At 40.5% G+C, this 19,472-nt stretch overlaps 1 protein-coding gene across 3 annotated transcripts in view; it reads left to right on the forward strand.

The window, feature by feature from the left end:
* The first annotated feature begins 3,317 nt into the window (after positions 1-3,317).
* BRAF (B-Raf proto-oncogene, serine/threonine kinase) overlaps positions 3,318-19,472 on the forward strand; it is a 109,780-nt gene continuing 93,625 nt past the window's right edge. For all 3 annotated transcript variants that reach the window (XM_087820978.1, XM_016205092.2, XM_016205094.2), the window contains exon 1: positions 3,318-3,463. In XM_087820978.1, the coding sequence (XP_087677104.1) occupies positions 3,338-3,463 (126 nt within the window). In that variant the 5' untranslated portion in view covers positions 3,318-3,337. The remainder of the gene's footprint in view (positions 3,464-19,472) is intronic.

The following is a 19,472-nucleotide window of genomic DNA, read 5'->3' on the forward strand; positions in this document are numbered from 1 at the left end:
GTGTAGAGGGTTTCAGCACCTCAACCCTGCCTATGGCAGCAGCATTACAATTTTGGGGGAAGTGCCCAGGAGGAGACAAATTGGGTGTGTCCAATGGTCAAGGACCTGCATTTATTTCTGCACGCAGCGGGGCTTCAGAAGCTAAAGAAAAAAGGTCAGGACTTCTTCATTAGCATACTGGGGTGTCTTGGTAATTTCCAGTAATCAAAGAGGGAGAATTTGAGTGTAGAATCCCCTCTGGAGAAGGTGACAATGAGTGGCCAGTTCATTACTCTAAACACCACCTGTCTGTAAATTAAACATACCTGTAAATGCTTTGACACTTCTTCCATTGAGAGGTAGGATCTAACGCCCCTCTCCTTGAATTTGGGCTGGACTTTGTGACTTACCTGCATCCAATAAAATGCAGCAGAAGTGATGCTGTGTGACTTTGGAGGCTAGGTCATAGAATGCAATACAGCTTTCACCTTACTTGCAGGAACACAAGCATGTGGAGCCTTCGGCCACCTTGCAAGGAGTCTGACTACCCAGAGGCAAACGTGCCACAAGGAAGCTCAAGCCACAAGAACAGATTATGCTCAGGTATTCTGGCTGACTGCCCCAGGTGAAGTCCCAGCTTCAGTCACTACACATGTGAGGAAATATGCCTCCAGATGATTCCAGTCCCAACGTGTTCAGACACCCCCAGGCACTGTCTTCCCAGGTGAGAGCTCCCAAGATATCACAGAGCACAGATAAACCATCTCTTCTACACCGTGTCTGAATTCTGAATGAGAGGGTAACTTTGTATTTTGTAAAGCACAAAACTATATTTTATCCTCATAACAATACAGTTAGGTAGGTTGCACTGGCATTACTACCACACTCATATTATAGATTAAAACAATAAAAAACAGGGATTACTGCTTACCTACTTTGAGATTATGTAGCCAAAATGTGGCATGCTGACACTAAAATCCTGATCTTCAGACTCCAAAGCTCATGCTTTCTTTTTATTTTCCCATCTGAATACCGGGGGGGGCTTTAGAATGGCCTAGGAAAATCAAATAAAACATATCCAGAATTTGAAGATAAGTTCAGAAAGTGTTGAATAAATGGAAAGTAACAAGAAGCAATATTAAATGGGTGATATCAGCTATCCTGTGAAGAAATAACTGTGTAAAATATGATTTACAGATTGTTGCTGGTAAGGAAGGCTATAATTTAAAATGCAACAGCCTGGCTGGGCGTGGCTTGGCGGTTGAGCGTTCACCTAGGATCCAGGCCATCAGGGTTCGATTCTGGGTCAGGGCACATGCCGGGGGTTATGGGCTGATCCCCAGTCGGGGGTGTGCAGGAGGCAGCCGATCAATGACTCTCTCATCATTGATGTTTCTCTCTCTCTCTCCCTCTCCTTTCCTCTCTCTGAAATCAATAAAGACATATTTAAAATAAATAAATAAATAAAATGGAACAAATGAAAAATAACCTCAGGACTTTTCACGTTATGAGTGTTTTAATGATGTAATATTTTCAGAGGCTGATTTTAAAAAACGAAATACGACTTTTAGAGAATTTAAAAACCTTCCAGTTGTGTTTCTGATGAGCTCAAACTGGCCGGTGGTGCTATTTTAGTCTGCCTAGAAGTACGTCTTTATTTATAGTAAAGAGGGGCACTTTAGACTATGGCCTGATGACATTTAACCCTTCCGGTCATCTTCATTTATTCTACTTTTCCAAGCTACCTTTGGATATAAATTTAGCCCAAGGAGGCTTTCCTACTTGGCAGAGAAAGCACAAATATACTAACAAAACACACCACGACTCATTCGATAGGTTGTATTTTTGTATATTTCGATGCACGGGGATATCAGTATTCTGAGGAATCAAGCAGCCTCACAACCTACTCACCTTGGGACTTAAGGGTCAGCTCCCAGGCTCATGGTGACTCTATCAAAATGCAGACCTCCTGCTCCAGAGGGTCAGTAGGGCAGCTTTCTACCTCTTGAATCATCCTGAATACAATAAGGAGGTCCCTGGTGGCTTCCCCAAGCGTGGGAAGGACAGAACAAAAGCGCAGGGGCCACTCAGAGCGTCCCACGGCTGACCTTTAGGTTCCTTTGGCGATTAACTTCCACCCTCAGGAGCCACAGGAACGTCCACTGTTTGTCACTCCTAATTCTCCTTTCCTTAAATTGCCCCCCCCTCTCCCCGCCTGGAATGGTCCCCCTTTCCTTTAAAATAAATGCCTTTTTAATAAGGAACTGGGTTCCTTTCGTTCCATCCTGCCCCTGGGCCTCTCCAAAGGCATTCACCTCTCCTTCCTTCTCGGTTTTCGCGCCCAGTGTGCACCGAGAATGCCCTCGGAGCGCTCTGCTTGTGAAAGGCGCGAAAAGTCTTTAAAATATTTCGAATGGTTTTCTTCAAAAACAAAAATGGTGACCGTTCTGATGTCGCAGGCGTCTAGCGTGTTCCGTGCCTCGTGCAGGCCCTAGCCCACGGCAGGCACTCCATCATCACGGACATTGGTTAAGTGAACGAACCTGGAAAACGAAAAAATATTCTACAAGGGAACATTTTATTCCCAACGATGGGGAAGGAAGAAAAAAAACACACACACACAAAAAAACCCTTCAGACTTCGATTTAGATCCACTGTGACAGGCCAGATCCTCTCCTGAGAGGGATGCCCGCCTCGTTCGCACCGTCCGGCTGCGCCCCAGGGTGTCCCTACCGAGTCCTACCGGCGGCGTCAACCCTGGGGTTTCAGGGCTTATTTTTATGACAGAGCCGCCGGCTGCACAGGAAATAGCTGAGGTAGCCCGGGCTTCCCCGGCCCTCTCGCTCCCGCCCTCCCTCATTTCAACTTCTGCTCCGCACCGCGCGGGCTGCCGCTGAGCCCCAGCTCCCGAGCCGGCTGAGGACCGAAGCCATGGAAACCGCCGCGCGGAGGAAACCGCCGAGCGCCGCCGGGCAGCGCGCGAAGGCAGCCTCCCCCGGCGCGGGCGCCAGGGCGCTCCTCGGGTTACGTCACGCACCGCGGATGACGTCACGGCCGTGACACGCGGGTGACGCCGTTGCCGCGGCGACTTCTAGTGGTCTCCGCCCCCTTCCCCCGCCCCCAGCCCGGCGTCCTTCCCCCAATCCCCTCAGGCTCGGCTGCGCCGGGGCCGCGGGCCGGTTCCTGAGGTGGCCCAGCGCCCGCCCGCCCGCCGCCGCCGCCGCGCCGCCTGGCCGTCGCCGCCCGCCGCCGGCCGCCCGCCGCCCCCCGGCCTCCGCCTCCGCTCCCCCCCGCCCTCCGCCTCCCTTCCCCCTCCCCGCCCAGCAGCGGTCGCTCGGCCCCGGCTCTCGGTTATAAGATGGCGGCGCTGAGCGGCGACGGCGGCACGGAGCAGGGCCAGGCTCTGTTCAACGGGGACATGGAGCCCGAGGCCGGCGCCGGCGCCGCGGCCTCCTCGTCTGCGGACCCGGCCATCCCCGAGGAGGTGAGTGCCGGCGCCCCCCGCACCCCTCCCGTCCCCGGGCTCGGCCGCCGGTGTGGATTTGGGGGGAAACAGGCGGCGCTGGGGGCTCTGGTGCCCTCCGCCGCCTACTCCTCCGGGCTCTGCGGGTGGGAGATGGGCATCCCCCCCTCGTCCCTCTCCGTCACGCAGCTCCTCGCTACGTAAACACACACGATGGCGGGGGGGTTCCCCGGCCGGCACCCCAGCCGGGGGGGGGGGTTCGGGCAGCGGCGGTGGAGCAGGAGGCTCCCCGTAGGGGGCGAGACTCGGGGCTGGTCCTGGAAGGTCACGGCCGGCTGGAGGTGGCCGGCTCGCTGCTCTGAGGTGGTTTCGTTATTTCGGGTGGGGGGCGGCGGCATCCAGGTGGACGGCGTGGGCCAGGGGCCGGGGCCGGGCGCCCAGCCCGCGGTACCGTGCTGTCTAATTACTCCACGGTCGCGGGGATGATGGGCGCATCCTTCCCTCCCTCCTCTCCCTGACCGGCCCCCTTTTCCAGGCCGCTGCCCTCCCTTTTGCTTCTCTACTTTTTTTTTTTTTTTTTTTGGAGATTTCTCTTCACCTGTTTTACCCAGAGGTTTACTTTTTCAAACCTCCGCCCCACCGTTTCCACCCGCCCTTTTCCCCCCCCACGGCCTCAGGCCCCCGCGCTCCTCGGCGTCCCTGCCCCGTCGCCGACTGGTAACCCCCATCCCGTTCCCTGCCGCCTGACCTCAGCTTGTACTCGAGCCCATCTTTGCACTTCGCTCAGCCCTGGTCCTCCCGAGGCCCTCGGCTCCATTCCGCCGGCTCCCTGACATTGTTCTCGCCCGTTCTCCTCGCAAACCCCCCGGACGCTGGGGAGCCGCTTCCCTTCTGGATCCCGGAGCTGTCAAGATTCCATCAGGTTTCACCTGCGCTGCCCGCGCTCTGTGGCGGCTCTTCCATCTCCATTCACACCTCTCTGGGTGTTTCTACCCATTCTTTAAAAAGTAGGTTTGATCGCTTTCTTTCTGTTGTCCTTCTTTCTGTCCCAGTTTTTTTTTTTTTTTTCTTGCTTTCTTTCACGTCTTGCTTTTTAGCCCTTGCTTCTCTCAGCCTTTATTTTTTTGTATTCAGTCTCTTATCACCTTGTCAAACGACTTTATTTACATTGTGTTTTTTATTACGTAAAATGTGTTACATTTAGTGTTTGGCGTTTTATTGCAGAAAGTAATACACTTCATTATACTGTACAGATGATGAGATAATATATGGTAAAACTGTGCTTTACAATGATTGATTAGATAACGTGACTTGTTCTGTTGACTTTGCTCAAAGTTCTCTTTCCGTCCTACTAGTTACATTTTGTTTCCCAGTTCTCATAACATCTCGTTCTTCTGACTGTGCAGTTCTTTTTCCTGCTTCATCATCTTTACTTTGGAAATTCATTTGCTGTGCTTGCTCTGATTAATATAAGTTTGTTCACAGTGTTTGTTTTTTGTCCTCTTATGCCACCTCTTTCTATGCCCGGGATGTGTTCTATACCACCATTTGATCTCTAAATTCCCTCATATTTTTCTTCTTTCTTAACAGAATTACACCATTTTCCACTTTACAGTTTGCATTTTTGCTCAGGTTGGTTTCCTCTGATATCTGTTCATTTCCCCATCTTCTTGGATTCTGAGGACAGAGCTCCTCTTCCCCCTTCCACTTACTAGTTGACTCTGTTTTCCTTGTCCCAGTTGCCATTCATTCTGCCTTGTTTCCTGGCTTTTGGTACTTAACTTGCTGAAGCTTCCTCTTGTCTTCCCCACACCTCCACATTCCTTCTTATTTATAAACAGCTTTGTTCCGTTGACATGGAAATTTATTTTTAGGATACATTGTTTTTAATGGCTAAATACTAGGGGTCACATCTGCTGTCTATTTTTTCCATGAATAGGATATGCCTTTGTCTTACCAGGCACAGGTGCCTCTAGGCTTGCTTTATTCTGTAGTGTGTGTGTGGTTTGTTGAATTGTATCTAGACGAATGGATGAATTAGTGTGTATAGGTTATGAAGTTGTAATTTTCTGATTATAACGTTTACATTGACAGTTTTGCTTCAGGGTTATTAGAACAGTTAGCAATGATATAGAGAAGGCATTTGTAAAGTAGAATCTCTGCTATCTTATTTGAAAGGGCCTGTCTGTTTGAACTCTACCCTTTGAAGATTCTGATTAGATGAACTGCTAAGGCCATTAGTTTCTGCATTTGACACACTTCTGGGCAGTTCTCATGTATCAATGCTTGAGAACCTCTAGGCTAGATGAATTTAAGTTTAAATTGCCAATAACTAGAAAGCATATTTATATCTCCTGAAACCATAAGGATACTTGAACTAATTTTAATTAGTGGCCCTGGGGTAGCTCAGTTGGTCAGAGCATCGTCCAGATATGCCAGCGTTGTGGGTTGGTTCATTGGTCAGGGCACATACAAGAAAGTCAGTGAATGCATAAATAAGTGGAACAACTAATTTTAATTAGTTAGAAGTGTTTCCCACTGCCTGCGCCCATGTTTTAATGTTTAGTAATGAATAGTAGTTTTTCCTGGCGGGGGGGCAAGGGGAGGAAGGGATAAGTGATTAAAAATGGATCTCTTTTGAGTATAAATTTCAATGTCATGGATGGTAGAATAAAATTCTCCAAGAAATAGTTTTAAATTTGAAGTTGGTATTCAGTGGAAAGTGAAATGTATTGTGGTCTTTTGAACTGTCTTCCTTATATTCACTTAAAGAGATATCTTCTAATTGCCACGTGCATGGAAAGAAATGAAAAATTGCGCTCATGTAAAATGACGTTTCAGTCAAAGATTTACCTTACCTGACAGTAAAATATAAGTTTAAAAAGTTTCTCACGGAAGTTTCAGCTACACTAAAACATTTCTAATTATGGAGGGAAAGCACATTCATTGTTGAAAAATTAGATATAAGTACAAAAATTAAAAAAATCATCTGTAATCTTGCCATTAAAGATATTACATAAACATTTTTTTTTAAAAAATATATATCTTTATTGATCTCAGAGAGAGGAAAGGAGAGGGAGAGAGAGATAGAAACATCAATGATGAGAGAGTCATTGATCGAGCCCACAGCCTGGGCATGTGCCCTGACCAGGAATCGAACCCTGATCGCCTGGATCCTAGGTTGACGCTCAACCGCTGAGCCACGCCTGGCCGGGCTACATAATCATTTTGATGTAGTACATATATCTATACACTATTTTTATGCTTCTATAATACAGTGTATGTGGTTTTGTAATATTTTTAACTTAACAATATACCAAAATATTTTACCTGTCATTAGATACACTGCAATTTTTAACCTAAACATATTTTTTGATGTTAGATTGTTTCTAATTTTTTTTAACTCTTGTTATCAAATATCTTAAATGTAAAATTATGTTGGGAATTGAACAAATTGCATGCCCTATATTTGTAAGTATTACTTTGTAGATGCTCAAAATAGAATATTCTGGTAAATGACAGGAGCTTATTAAATATTTATCAATTGAATGTGCTTATACTTTTGGCATTAAACATTTACTTCAGACCATTTATATTCCCTTGATGTTACTTTCTATGACCATATGGTATAAGATGGGACAATATGACCATATGGTATAATAAATACATTGAAAAAATGCATTGTAACAGGGTATGGTATTTATTAACTGTTGTGCTGTGCATATGTAGAAGGGAGCGTCTTAAAATCACATTACAATGAAAACTTATTGTTTTTAAGATCTCTTATTGCCAGTGTTAAGGTGTGTAGTTGTAATAATGCATTGACTAGACAGTATTCTGGGATGGAATCTCCTTTATAATGAGGTCCACTGTATTAAAACACATTTTTATGAACCAGGCAAACCAGAGTAGATTACATCAGACTTTTAATAAGTGGAAATCCCACTAAGGTATGTGCTTTTGCAGTTCTGGCTATTGCTGTTAATACTTGTCTGGATGTATTTGAAGGTGGACAAAACTCACTTCTTCTGATATCAGTCACGTATATGTGCTGGTTATTAAAGGAATTGATTGTTAGTAAACAGATAAGAAAGGAACGTTGGGACTGGGTGCTTGAATCCCCAAATGTAGAAACATAAGAGCAAACTTGATTTAGTTGTATTTGGATATAGGCCAGAAAAATTACATTAGGATAACAGGCTACCGAAGTCTGACTTTTTTTTTTTTTCTTTTTTCTGTTCCTTGCTTTCCTGATTATGATGAAGAATTAGGATCCCATCATAACCACTGGAAACTTATGTTCTATGAGTAGTGGGAAAGGGAGGGAAAGAATCAGGTTATATTGCTTTTTTTTTTAAAGTATTTTCTAAGACTATGATTACCTTGTTCCTTTTTTCTCCGATCATAACAGTTTCTCCTTTAGAACTGCAAAAGTGCATTTTGTGTCCTTTGACATCTTGATACTAATTTAGCTGAGTAGTTAGTGAGCATTTTTTTGGTCATAACCCCCTTGTTTTATGAAATCTAGCATGTTCCTATGCTTCCTATATGTCTGCCTCAAATTGCCATTAAAATAAGCCTTTATTGTTAGTAGCCCTTACTGGACTTTGTATTCCTCTAAAGTTGAATTGTTTCAAATCCTTGACTCATTTTTTGGGTCTATTTTACCTACATTAATTATTCTGTAAAGTAGTTATAGAACTCCTGAATTCAAAATAGGAGCTTTTCTGGGGGTGGGGGGGATTGTTTTTTGTTTTTTTAGGTGAAACATTATAGTATTAATGTTAATACCAAATAAGAATCAGAAAGTTAGCCTAATTTGTTCCATTTCTTCCTTAAATATTTGATGGAGGAATTGGCATTCTGAGAGGTAGTTTTTATTTTTCAGTTTCTTTTGGCTACCACCCTAATTTACTGTCATACATAATTAGCATGGTAGTCAGAAGAAACTCTTAATCTAACCTCCACCCTAACATTAAGCAATTATTTTTTTCTCCCCTCTATCCTCTGAGATTATTTTGGTTTCCATGTTTTCTCATGGGCTTAAAAAATGATTATTCTTGTTCCTTCCTACATCAAGACTATGCATATAGAGAGGAAAATTGATGCCCAGTAACATTACATTCCTTTCTGGGTCTTGGGAAAGCCTCGATACAGAATATAAAAATTGCTCTGAACTCAGTTAACCTTGTATCTTCCAGAAGCTCTGGTCATGATTTTTACTTACGGATTAAAAAACAAAAAATCAGGAAATGTGTTTATAGAGTGTAAGTCTTAAATACCTGATCAGTACAGGGTCATGTGACAATTGGGAAGGTAGATAGTGTTCAGGTTTCTGTTCATGTTGTAATGAGCGTTATTTCAATTGTTTTTGGCTACCTTGCAAATTTTGAAACTGCACTTCCAGGGAGAGACAAACATAACATTTTGGCAGTCCATTTCCAATGGTTGCTTCAAAATTAGTGTGTTTTGTTGTGTGGTTTTTTAAAAAAAATATTCATCTCCTTGTTGTAAAAGATGCTTTAATTGTATTTAAATTGAGAAATACTTGTTTCACATTTTTTTCTTGCACTAAATAGATAACTTTTAAATTAATATCACCAGAAAAATTTGACTTTCTATTTTTAGGATGCTTTGAATTAGTCACTTATCTTTGAGTATTTTCAAACAGTTTACAATACTGCTAGGGGTTGTTCCTTCAGTGACCTAGGATTTTTAAACTGTATTTTCTACATTACTTTTCCAAAGTAAATTTCTGTTCAGGTTTATAGATGTACTGCAAAAGTTAAAGGGGATTACTAGCTTCAACTACATTGTAAATAGTTATTAGAACCTATATTTTTTGTATTGTCAACTTGGGTCTTACCCCTTTTCCTCTCGTTATAGTTTATAGTCCCACCCTGGCCAGTGTGTTCAGTGGTTAGAGCGTTGGTAGCACATCAAAGGGTCGTCACAGGTTCAATTCCCAGTCAAGGCACGTACTTGGGTTGCAGGTTCAATCCAGCCGGAGAGCATGGGGAAGGCAAGCAGTGGATGTGTCTCTCACACGGCGATGTTCCTTTCTCCCTCTCCTCTTCCCCCTCCATCCCGCCTTTCCACTCCCTCTAAAAATCAATGGAAGAGAGATCCTTGGGTGAGGATTAACCAAAAAAAAAAAAAAAAAACTTTATATTCTCTATTAGAAATCTCTCCATAGCTTGGGGGGGCTGGGGAAGAGTCTTCAGTGGGTATGATTATTTTTAAAGAGTGATTAGCATGATTTCTGGTAATGTTGTATGAAGGTAATTTAATTAACATTCATTATGAAAACATGCTATCTTTTCCATGAATACCAAACAATTTCTGCCTTTATATCTTTTTTTACTATAAAAAGATAAAGTGCTACTGTTAATTATTCCAGAATAATTCACAATTGCCTTTTTACATGTCATATAACTATTTTCTTGGGAATAGTATCAGAGAACTTTAGACAGGGAAGAGATTATGATTCAATATAATCCTTACATTCCTATTCTGCAACCACTGAAAGTGTTCATTTCTTTAGTTTTTACATGCTTCTTAAAATAGTACACATGTCTGCATGTGTCTTCTCATATTAACAGTAAGTTACATGATCTCAAGATAAGTTTTACTATATATGAGAATTTAGTTCAGTGTAACTTTTTGATAACTCTACTGCAGATGATTTTTCTACTACTGAGTTTGGCACTTAATTTAAGTCTCTATCTCTATGCACAGTAGTGCCCCTTATCTTCAGGGGATACGTTCTAAGACCCCCAGGGATTCCTGAGCTGGGGATAGTACTGAACCCTATGTATAGTATTTGTTTGGGTTGTTGTTGTTGTTGTTGTTAATCCTCATGCAAGGATATTTTTTCCATTGTCTTTTTTAAAAGAGAGAGTAGAGGGGAGGAAGGGAGGGGGAGAAGTGAGAGAGAGAAAAATCAATTTGAAAAAGACACATCGATTGATTGCCTCCCTCATGCACTCAACTAGGGCCTGGGATCTAACCTGCAACCCAGGTACATGCCCTTGACCAGGAATCAAACCCATGACGCTTTGGTGCATGGGCCAACGCTCTGACTACTGAGCAACACCCACCAGGGCAGTATTTTTCCCCCCGTACATACATATATTTTTACTTAAAGGGAGCACTTTACAGCTTCTCTTTGGCATATCCAAATTGCCAGCATTACTACTTTTGTGCTTTGGGCCCATAATTAAGTAAAATAAGTGTTTCTTGAACACAAGTACTACCATACCAGTGGATTTAATAACCAAGACAGCTAGTAAGTGACTGAGTGGTGGGGAGCGCATACAGCATGGATATGCTGGAGAAAGAGATGATTCATGTCCTACCCTGGACAGAGCAAGGATGGTGTGAGATTTCATCACACTATTCAGAACAGCACTCAACTTAAAACTTATGAATGGTTTATTTCTGGAATTTTCCATTTAATATTTTTGGACTGTAGTTGGGGGGAACTACTGTATGTTACCATCTTAACAGGTTAGAGAAGAAACATATGATCCACTGAATAGTTGCAAAGAGTGCTTGATAAAATTCAGCATTCATTCATCATAAAACCCAAAGCAAATCAGATGTGATAAAAGGTATCTATTTTTTTTTAAATCAAGTTTCATAATTACTGTTGAAATATTGAAAGCAATCCCTCTGAGACTGGGAGAGATAAGGTCCATTAAAACTGTTTTTAGTTAAAGTTGTAGTAGTAGAGGTCCTGACCTTCACCAAGTTAAGAAAAAGAAAATTTTAAAACATAAGAATTGGAAAGGAAAAATAAAACTGTCATTCACAGATTACATGATTGTGTATTTAGAAAATTAAAAAATATCTACAAGTTATTATAAACAACGAATTGTACAAGAAACTGTATTCTAGTAGCAGGTAAGAAGGAAAATCTGAAACTATATTTCACAATAGCGTGAAACATATGCTGTACCCGGGAATAAGTCTAAAAAATGGCCTAAGATTTCTAGAAGCCTTATTAAGGGTTTTTTGGTTTGTTTTGGTGGAACTTAAAAACTGATTCTAAAGTTCTGTGGAAAATCAATAAAGGGCTAGTGTAGCCAAGGAACTCCCAAAGAAGTCAGTATGGGAGGCCTAACTTCACCACTTAAGACTCATTACAATGGAATTATGACAGTCATGAGTAGTCTAGTGATGGATGGAACAGGAGAAAACTATACTTGACAGGTTACTTGATCTATGATAGATAATATGCTGGAAATTAGAAAAGAATGCCCTTTTCAGTAAATGGTACTGGAAAAATTAATTTGGACTTTTACTCCATTATGTTCACAAATTCTGGGTAGATTAAATACCTGGATGTGAAATGCAAAAATATAAAACTTTTAGAAGATTAATATGAAGATGTATTTTTATTTGGAAAGCTTTTTTAGATTAGAAAGTTAAAATTATTATGTTTCATTAAATTTAAGATATTATTCTAAGGCTCACTATTATTTCTTTTTGTATTCCTAAAGTAAAATATTGCCAGTTAACCATGATACATTATTTTTTTAAGAAACCTCTTGGGGGACATTATTTATTTGTTTAAATATATCTTTATTGATTTCAGAGAGAGAAAGGAAGAGGGAGAGAGAGATAGAAACATCAGTGATAAGAGGGTCAGTCATTGATCGGCTACCTCCTGCACACCTCCTGCTGGGGATCGAGCCCCCAACCCTGGCATGTGCCCTGACCTGGAATTGAACCGAAATCTCCTGGATCATAGGTCGATGCTCAACCACTGAGCCACCATGGCTGGGCAACCATGATACACTATTGATTGTAAAATGCATCTCAGTTTTCACTTTTTAAAAATAGTTTAACGTCTTATAAATAATGAAATATAGTGTATTTCCTGAACTTCCTTCCATCAAAGGTGGATGCAGTTTAGGTTCCATCAGTTAGATTAATTCCCACAATTTGGAAGGCAAAAGGACAGAGAAGCTTTCTTTTTGCTGCTTTTTGGCTGGTTAGCAAAGTTGCAAGATCTGAGTGAGTAGAAGCAGCTAAGGTGTCTGGACTGAGCAATCCAGTGTTTAATTCCAGCTTCATGGGTCTGTAAAGTTAGTATTCCCAGCAGCTTTTAAGCCTCAGACTTACATTGTATCCTTTATTTTTGTATTGCAGTCGCTACTCTTGATTCCCTAGCCTTCCTATTTTGAATAAGTGTGTTAATCCTTGTATTAAATGCTTTTCTGATTTGAAATACCTAAAAAGTTTTTTTCTTCTTTTTGCATTGGGTCCTGATTAATACATTTTTATTGGCTCAAGAAATCATTTTTTTAATTAAAAAAAATTGTGGTAAAATATACATAATAGTTATCATTTAGACCATTCATAAGTGTACAATTCAGAGGCATTAAATACATTCAAAATGTAGAACTATCATCACTATCTATATCCAGAATGTTTTCATCATCCCCAACAAAAACTACCCATTAAAAAATAATTCCTAAGCCCAGCCAAGCGTGGCTCAGCGGTTGAGCATCGACCTAGGATCCAGGAAATGGGGTTCGATTCCTGGTCAGGGCACATGATGGGGTTGCAGGCTCGATCCCCAGCAGGGGGCATGCAGGAGGCAGCCGATCAATGACTCATCATTGATGTTTCTCTCTCTCTCCCTCTCCCTTCCTCTCTCTGAAATCAATAAAAATATATTTTAAAAAGAAAATAAAAAATAATAATTCCTTCTTTCTCCCTTCTCCAGCCCCTGGTAACCTTTGTTCTTCTTTCTATCTTTATGTATTTGCCTATTCTTGGTACCTCATGTAAGTGAAATCATACAATATTTGTCATTCTGTGTCTGGCTTACTTCACTAAGCTTAATGTTTTCAAGGCCCATCTGTGTTGTGAAATATATCAGAGTAACCACCAAACTGTTTTCCCACCAGCATTCCATTTACATTCCTACCAGCAATGCATGAGGATTCCAATGTCTCCTCATCCACACCAACACTTTCTTAAAAAAAATTATAACTCTCTTAATGGGCATGAATTGGTGTCTCATTGTGAGTTTTGTGTTAGGTTATTTTTTTCTTAGTGACAGTTCCTTAATAATCTATATAGAATCTAAAATATAAATAGAATGACTGTATGATCCAACAGTTCCACTCCCAAGAATATACCCAAAAGAATGAAAAGAGACTTGAATAAATACTTGTATACTACAGTGTTCATTGCAGCATTATTCACAATAGCCAAAAGTTGGAAACAACCCAAGTGCCTATCAACAGATGAACAGATTTGAAAATACAGTATATTCATACAGTGGATTGTTATTAGTCATAAAAGGAATGAAGTTCTGATACAGCATATAAAATGGGTAAGCCTTGAAAACATTGTGGTAAGTGAAATAAGCCAGACACAACAGGACAAATATTATATGATTGCACTTACATAAAGTATCAGAATAGGCAAATTCATAGAGATAGAAAGTAGAAGAAAGGTTGCCAGGTCCAGGAGGAGGGGGAATGGGAGTTATTGCTTAATATGAGACAGGTCAGAATTTAGTGTCAAATGGAACCTAGGGTCACCTCAGATAATACAGAATTTCTCCTGCAGCATGCCTGACAAATGATGAAGCATTCAGTTAAATAATCCTTACTAGTAAGGCAACTTGTTCCTTTGCTAAATATCTTTACTGTTAATAACAATACCTCATAACGTGCAGCTCACATATACCATCTGGAACTTCTGTCTCTAGGTTCTAACATCATCCTAGTTTAGTCCTCCGGAACAGCACAGAACAGTCTGTTTCTTCTTTTTATCTCATATCCCACTCTCTCACTATTTGACAAACACACACACCTTTAGACCTTTCTTTGACACTGGTTACTTACTGTTTGCCTTCAAATGTGTCATGGTAATCCCATCCAAAACCAAAATATCTTCCCTAACTCTGGCACCTCCGTGAGCTTTTGTTTTCTGTCTGGTCACTTAATGCCTTTTCTTAGTACTTAGATCTTCTTGAAAGTCAGTTTTCCATTTCTTTTCACCCAACTGAATCTGTTCTTTCAAAGGCCGCTATGTGCCCTGAACAGTCAAGCTACCCCTTGAGCTAGAGTGTCAGTCCTGCTTTTCCAGTTGTCTTAAATATTTTACCTTATTGTTTCACTGACATCACAAAGTCAGAAAGTCCTAAACTAAATAGTTATCTTTCCCTTTGAATTACTTCTACCTCTTTTCTTGTAATAGTCTCCACTTAATCATAATTTATATTTGAAACCTCAGAGCATCTCTGATTTCTCCTATTGCCTTATTTTTTCCGTGCAGTCAGTAGAGCCATTGTGATTGGGATTAGTGCCCTTATAAAAGGGCACTGGCTTGTCCCTTCATGTGAGATTACAGCTAGAAAGCACTATCTATGAACTTCAGAGTGTGTCCTTACAAGACACCAAATGTATTGGCACCTTGATCTTGGACTTCCCAGCCTCCAAAACTATGATAAACTTCTCTTGGTTATAAGCCACTCAGTTTATAGTTTGTTGATTTTTCATTAAAAATAGACTGAATGGACTATCACTACAGTATTCCTGATGCCCAGTATATCATGTGACACTAATATTGAGCTTTTATAAAATGTGTGTCAAGCCCGGCCGGGCGTGGCTCAGTGGTTAAGCGTCGACCTAGGATCCAGGCGATCGGAGTTCGATTCCTGGTCAGGGCACATGCCCGGGTTGCGGGCTGCAGCTAACCAGTGACTCTCATCATTGATGTTTCTATCTCTCCCTCTCCCTTCCTCTCTCTGAAATCAATAAAAGATATATTTAAAAAAAAAAAAAAAAAAGGTGCCCCAGGTGCAGAGGAGTACATAATTCAGGATAGGTATAGGAGATGGAAGACAGAAAGATTTTCTAGAAAAGGAAGTACTTAAACTGGAATTTTAAATATTTAAGATGTATAAGACCTTTGTAAAGAAAATTAATTAAACTTAGAGACATAAAGGTATACCTAAATAAATGGAGTTTCATACCATATACTGAGGATGGATTGGAAGTGTGAGTATGGTAAAATGCCAGTTTTTCTTAAATTGCTCAGTAGAGTTATTGAAATCCAAATCCCTATAAACTTTTACTGTGAAACTTGACAATTTGATTAACAGTTTCTATGGAATTAGAAAGAGTCAAGAATTGCCAGGATATTCTTAAAGAACAATAAGATGGGAAGACTTCTTTAATCCACCTTTTCTGTTAAAAAATTTGAATGCTTGCAATCCGTGAGGCACTACTGGGCCCCCGTTACTACCTTGGTGAATATGAGACATGACTCCCACTGAAAGATTATATTCAAATTCACGTCTAGTGATATCGAGGGTTTTTAGTAGACCACTTCCTAAAATATCAGATGAGTACCAGGACTGCCAACACACTTAATCACACTAATTTTATTATCTGGTTTTTGTTTTTAAAATTTTTCTTGGTTTTAATATTTTTTTTATTTTCTTTTATTAGTTTTATAAATTTCTTTTAACACTAGGAAGCCTAGAAGTAGACAGGTTTTACTTTAAATAGATCTTTAAGATGTCAATTGGATTACAGTCTTGTTAGAAAGGGAGGGGAGGATCTGCTGAGTGATGTCCAGAGCAGTTACCTGACCTTAGCAACAAGGAGCGTGCCTTTGAGAGTCTCACAGGCATGGGTTTTGAGGCCCAGCTTGTGGAGTGTCTGAGGAGACTATAAAAAGAAAAGGGAAAGTGAATAACAAGTTGACAGGTAATACTAAATAGATAAAGGTTGCTAATGAATTTTATATGTTTATATTGGGGATAGGTGGGTGAATACATGCTACGTGGCAAAGTAATCTGGAAAGGATACATTTGCTTGGAACAATTGCTTACCGTATTAAAGAAATGAAGTTGGATCCTACCTCTTACTATGCATAAAAATCAATTCCTAGTAGATTGAAGATTAAAAAGGAAAACTCAAAGCTTTTTTAAAAACAGGGCACACTTTAATGAGCTCAAGGCAGGCAAGGATTTCTTAAGACTGAAAACACCATGCAAAAATGGATACATTTGACTACATTAAAAAATACTAAATATTAATAGAAACTTCTGTTCGTTAAGACCTTCTTAAGAGGCTAAAAAGACAAGGCACAGAATAGAAGATATTTGCAATACACATGCGTTAGTTACCTATTGCTGTGTAATAATTATCCCCAAACTATGCAGCTGAAAACAGCAAACATTAATCTCACAGTTTCTGTGGGTCAGGAATCTGAGAGCAGCTTATTGGGTGGCTCTGGCTCAGGGTCTCTCATGAGGCTAAAGTCAAGGTGTCAGCCAGGCCTACAGTTACCTCAAGGCTATATGTACTAAGAGAGGATCTGCTTCTCTGCTCTCTTATCTGGGTGTGGTAGGCCTCAGGAGATACACTTTCTGATTTACTCACATGGGCCTCTTCACAGGGCCACCTTGCAGCATGGCTGCTGGCTTTCCCCAGAATAAAAGATCCAGAAGGAAGTAAGAGAGACTTCTTAAGATGGAAGCCACTGTCTTTTTATAACTGAATCTTAGAAATGACGAACCAACATTTCTGCTATATTCTGTTCTAACTTGCTTCTTATGAACACATTCAATAAGTCCAGCTTACGCTCAAGGGAAAGAAGTTGTACAAGGACTTAGATACCAAGAGGGTGAGGATCATTGAGGGCTATTTTAGAGGTTACCTACCACAACACATAATGAATGAATGACTGCTATGAAAAGTATACATAAAGAAGTATGAATTCCTAAGATAAAGACAGAACACCAAATAGAAGAAAAGGGAAAAAAAACAGAGCAGTCATTTGATTAAAAAAAAAAATTAAATAACCAATAAACATATGAAAAGATGGTTAACCTCATTAACAATTATGGGAATAGAAATTAAAACCACAAGAGACCATTTTGTATAGACTAAACTGGCAGAAATGAAACATCTGACAGTATTAAGCATTGGTGAGAATACGGAGCAGTGGGAACTCTCCCACAGCTGGTGATGGTGTAAATTGGAAAACCCACTTTGGAAAATAATAGGATGTTCTACAACCAGCAGTACCACTTCTAGGCATTACTGTAGAGCATTGGTGGTCCAGCTTGAGTGTGCTGTCAGAATCACCTGGAGGGCTTATTAAAACAAACTGCTGGGACCCACCCCTAGAGTTTCTGATTCAGTGGGAATGGGGTGGAGCTTGGTAGTTTGTGTTTCTAACAAGTTTCCAGGTGGTGCTGGTCAAGGTGGTCCAGGAATGATACTTTGAGAATTGACCATTACTCTAGAACAGCAATTTTCAACTGGTGTGTTGCAAGAATTTTTAAAACATGCAATACCTGACTATTTAATCAGGGGCACTGACCTCTTTTCCCTTAGATTTTCAAATTAAAAAGTGACAACAGTCCAATTAAAAAACGGGCACAGGACATGTTTGGGTTTCCATTTTTTAGTCCAGTATCTTTTTTTTAATATTCCATTTAGATTTTATTTTGATCCTTTTAACCTTTTATATCTTATGTTCGGTTGTCATCCTTTGAAAGGAATGGGTTCCTACTATGAATCAAAAAATTGCTAGTGCTCCCCTTCAGCAAAGTAACTGCTTTTATTTTATGTGGTTTCATCCCATAATATTTTGTTATATGGATGGGTAGGGGGAAGGATGGAGATAGGGAGGTCTGTGCTGTACTCTAAAAGCAAACGTCTAAACCAGATAAGAACTCCATAATGTGTCATAGTTGTCCTCTGTGATCTTGCTCTTTCCTACCTGTCTACCCATATCCATCAGCAATTCTTGCTGCATACTAAATGCTGTGGCACAGTATTTCACAAAGCATATATTATGGGATACTAACCATTCAAAGTATTCTCCATAGATAGGTTCCATAGTTAACAATTTGGGAAATTATAAAAGTTCCTCACTCTTCAGTTTCTGAGTTCAGATAATGAGAGGATACTGTGTTATCTGAATTTTAATTTGCTTTTTGCCTTTTACATATCAAGGGATTCATCTAAAAAGTATCCAAATCAATTTGGTGAGCAAGAGATACCTGTACTATGACCCCCTCTTGGGATTTCATAATTGGGCATTGGTATATTAAAGATTGAGAAGAACTCTAGGTAAAGAAACTTACTTTTGTTTAAATTAGAATTTTCTAAACTTCCTTGACTATGAAACAATGCTTATGTGTAGTATGTGTTAACATACTGTGAAACATTTAAGGAAATGCTGTTCTGATACCAAACTTGTGTTTCCCAGGAATGCATTGGCTTAGAATGCTCTCTTCCTCCCCACTAACAACTCCCTCCACCCTTACCTTTGGTGGTTTCTGAATGAGGAGCCTGTCCTATTGGGAGGCTTCTGGAAATGTTTTGATTGTCGCAATGACTGAGGGATGCTGTTTGGTATTTAATGCCCACAGACCAAGGAATGCAGTGCACCTAGAGTCTTGCACAGCAAAAGAATTGCCCCACCCCAAATTCCATTTATATCCTTCGAGGACACTGTACTGAACTTGTACCAGCCTTTAAAAAGTTCTGGTTGTCTTTCCAAGAAGCTTTCTCTAACTACTTTTCCTCTCCTTCCCCCCTCTTCCCCACCTTGGTCATACCTACTTGGTGGTCTTACAACATTTTATGCACATACTGATTATTTGAACTGACCTCATTGTAGTATAGTTAATTATGCACCACCGCCTTACTGTGAGCTCAGATCTTTGAGGGCAGAGACATTCACATAGTAGGAATTTGGTAAATTTGGCTGAATAAAAGCATATCTGTCATTACATATTTTAAAAACAGTTGCTTTTAGCACAGTTTACAATAGCTGAGATCTGGAAACAGCCCAAGTGCGCATCAGTAGATGAGTGGATAAAAAAGCTGTGGGACATTTACTCCATGGAATACTTTGCAGCTGTGAAGAAGGATCTCTTACTCTTTGGGACAGTATGGAGGTACCTGGAGAGTATTATACTAAGCAAAATAAGCCAGGCAGAGAAAGACAAACATTACATGATTTTGCTTATACGTGG

This window comes from Miniopterus natalensis, chromosome 10 (genome assembly GCF_054644295.1).
Source record: "Miniopterus natalensis isolate mMinNat1 chromosome 10, mMinNat1.hap1, whole genome shotgun sequence".
Taxonomy (NCBI): domain Eukaryota; kingdom Metazoa; phylum Chordata; class Mammalia; order Chiroptera; family Miniopteridae; genus Miniopterus; species Miniopterus natalensis.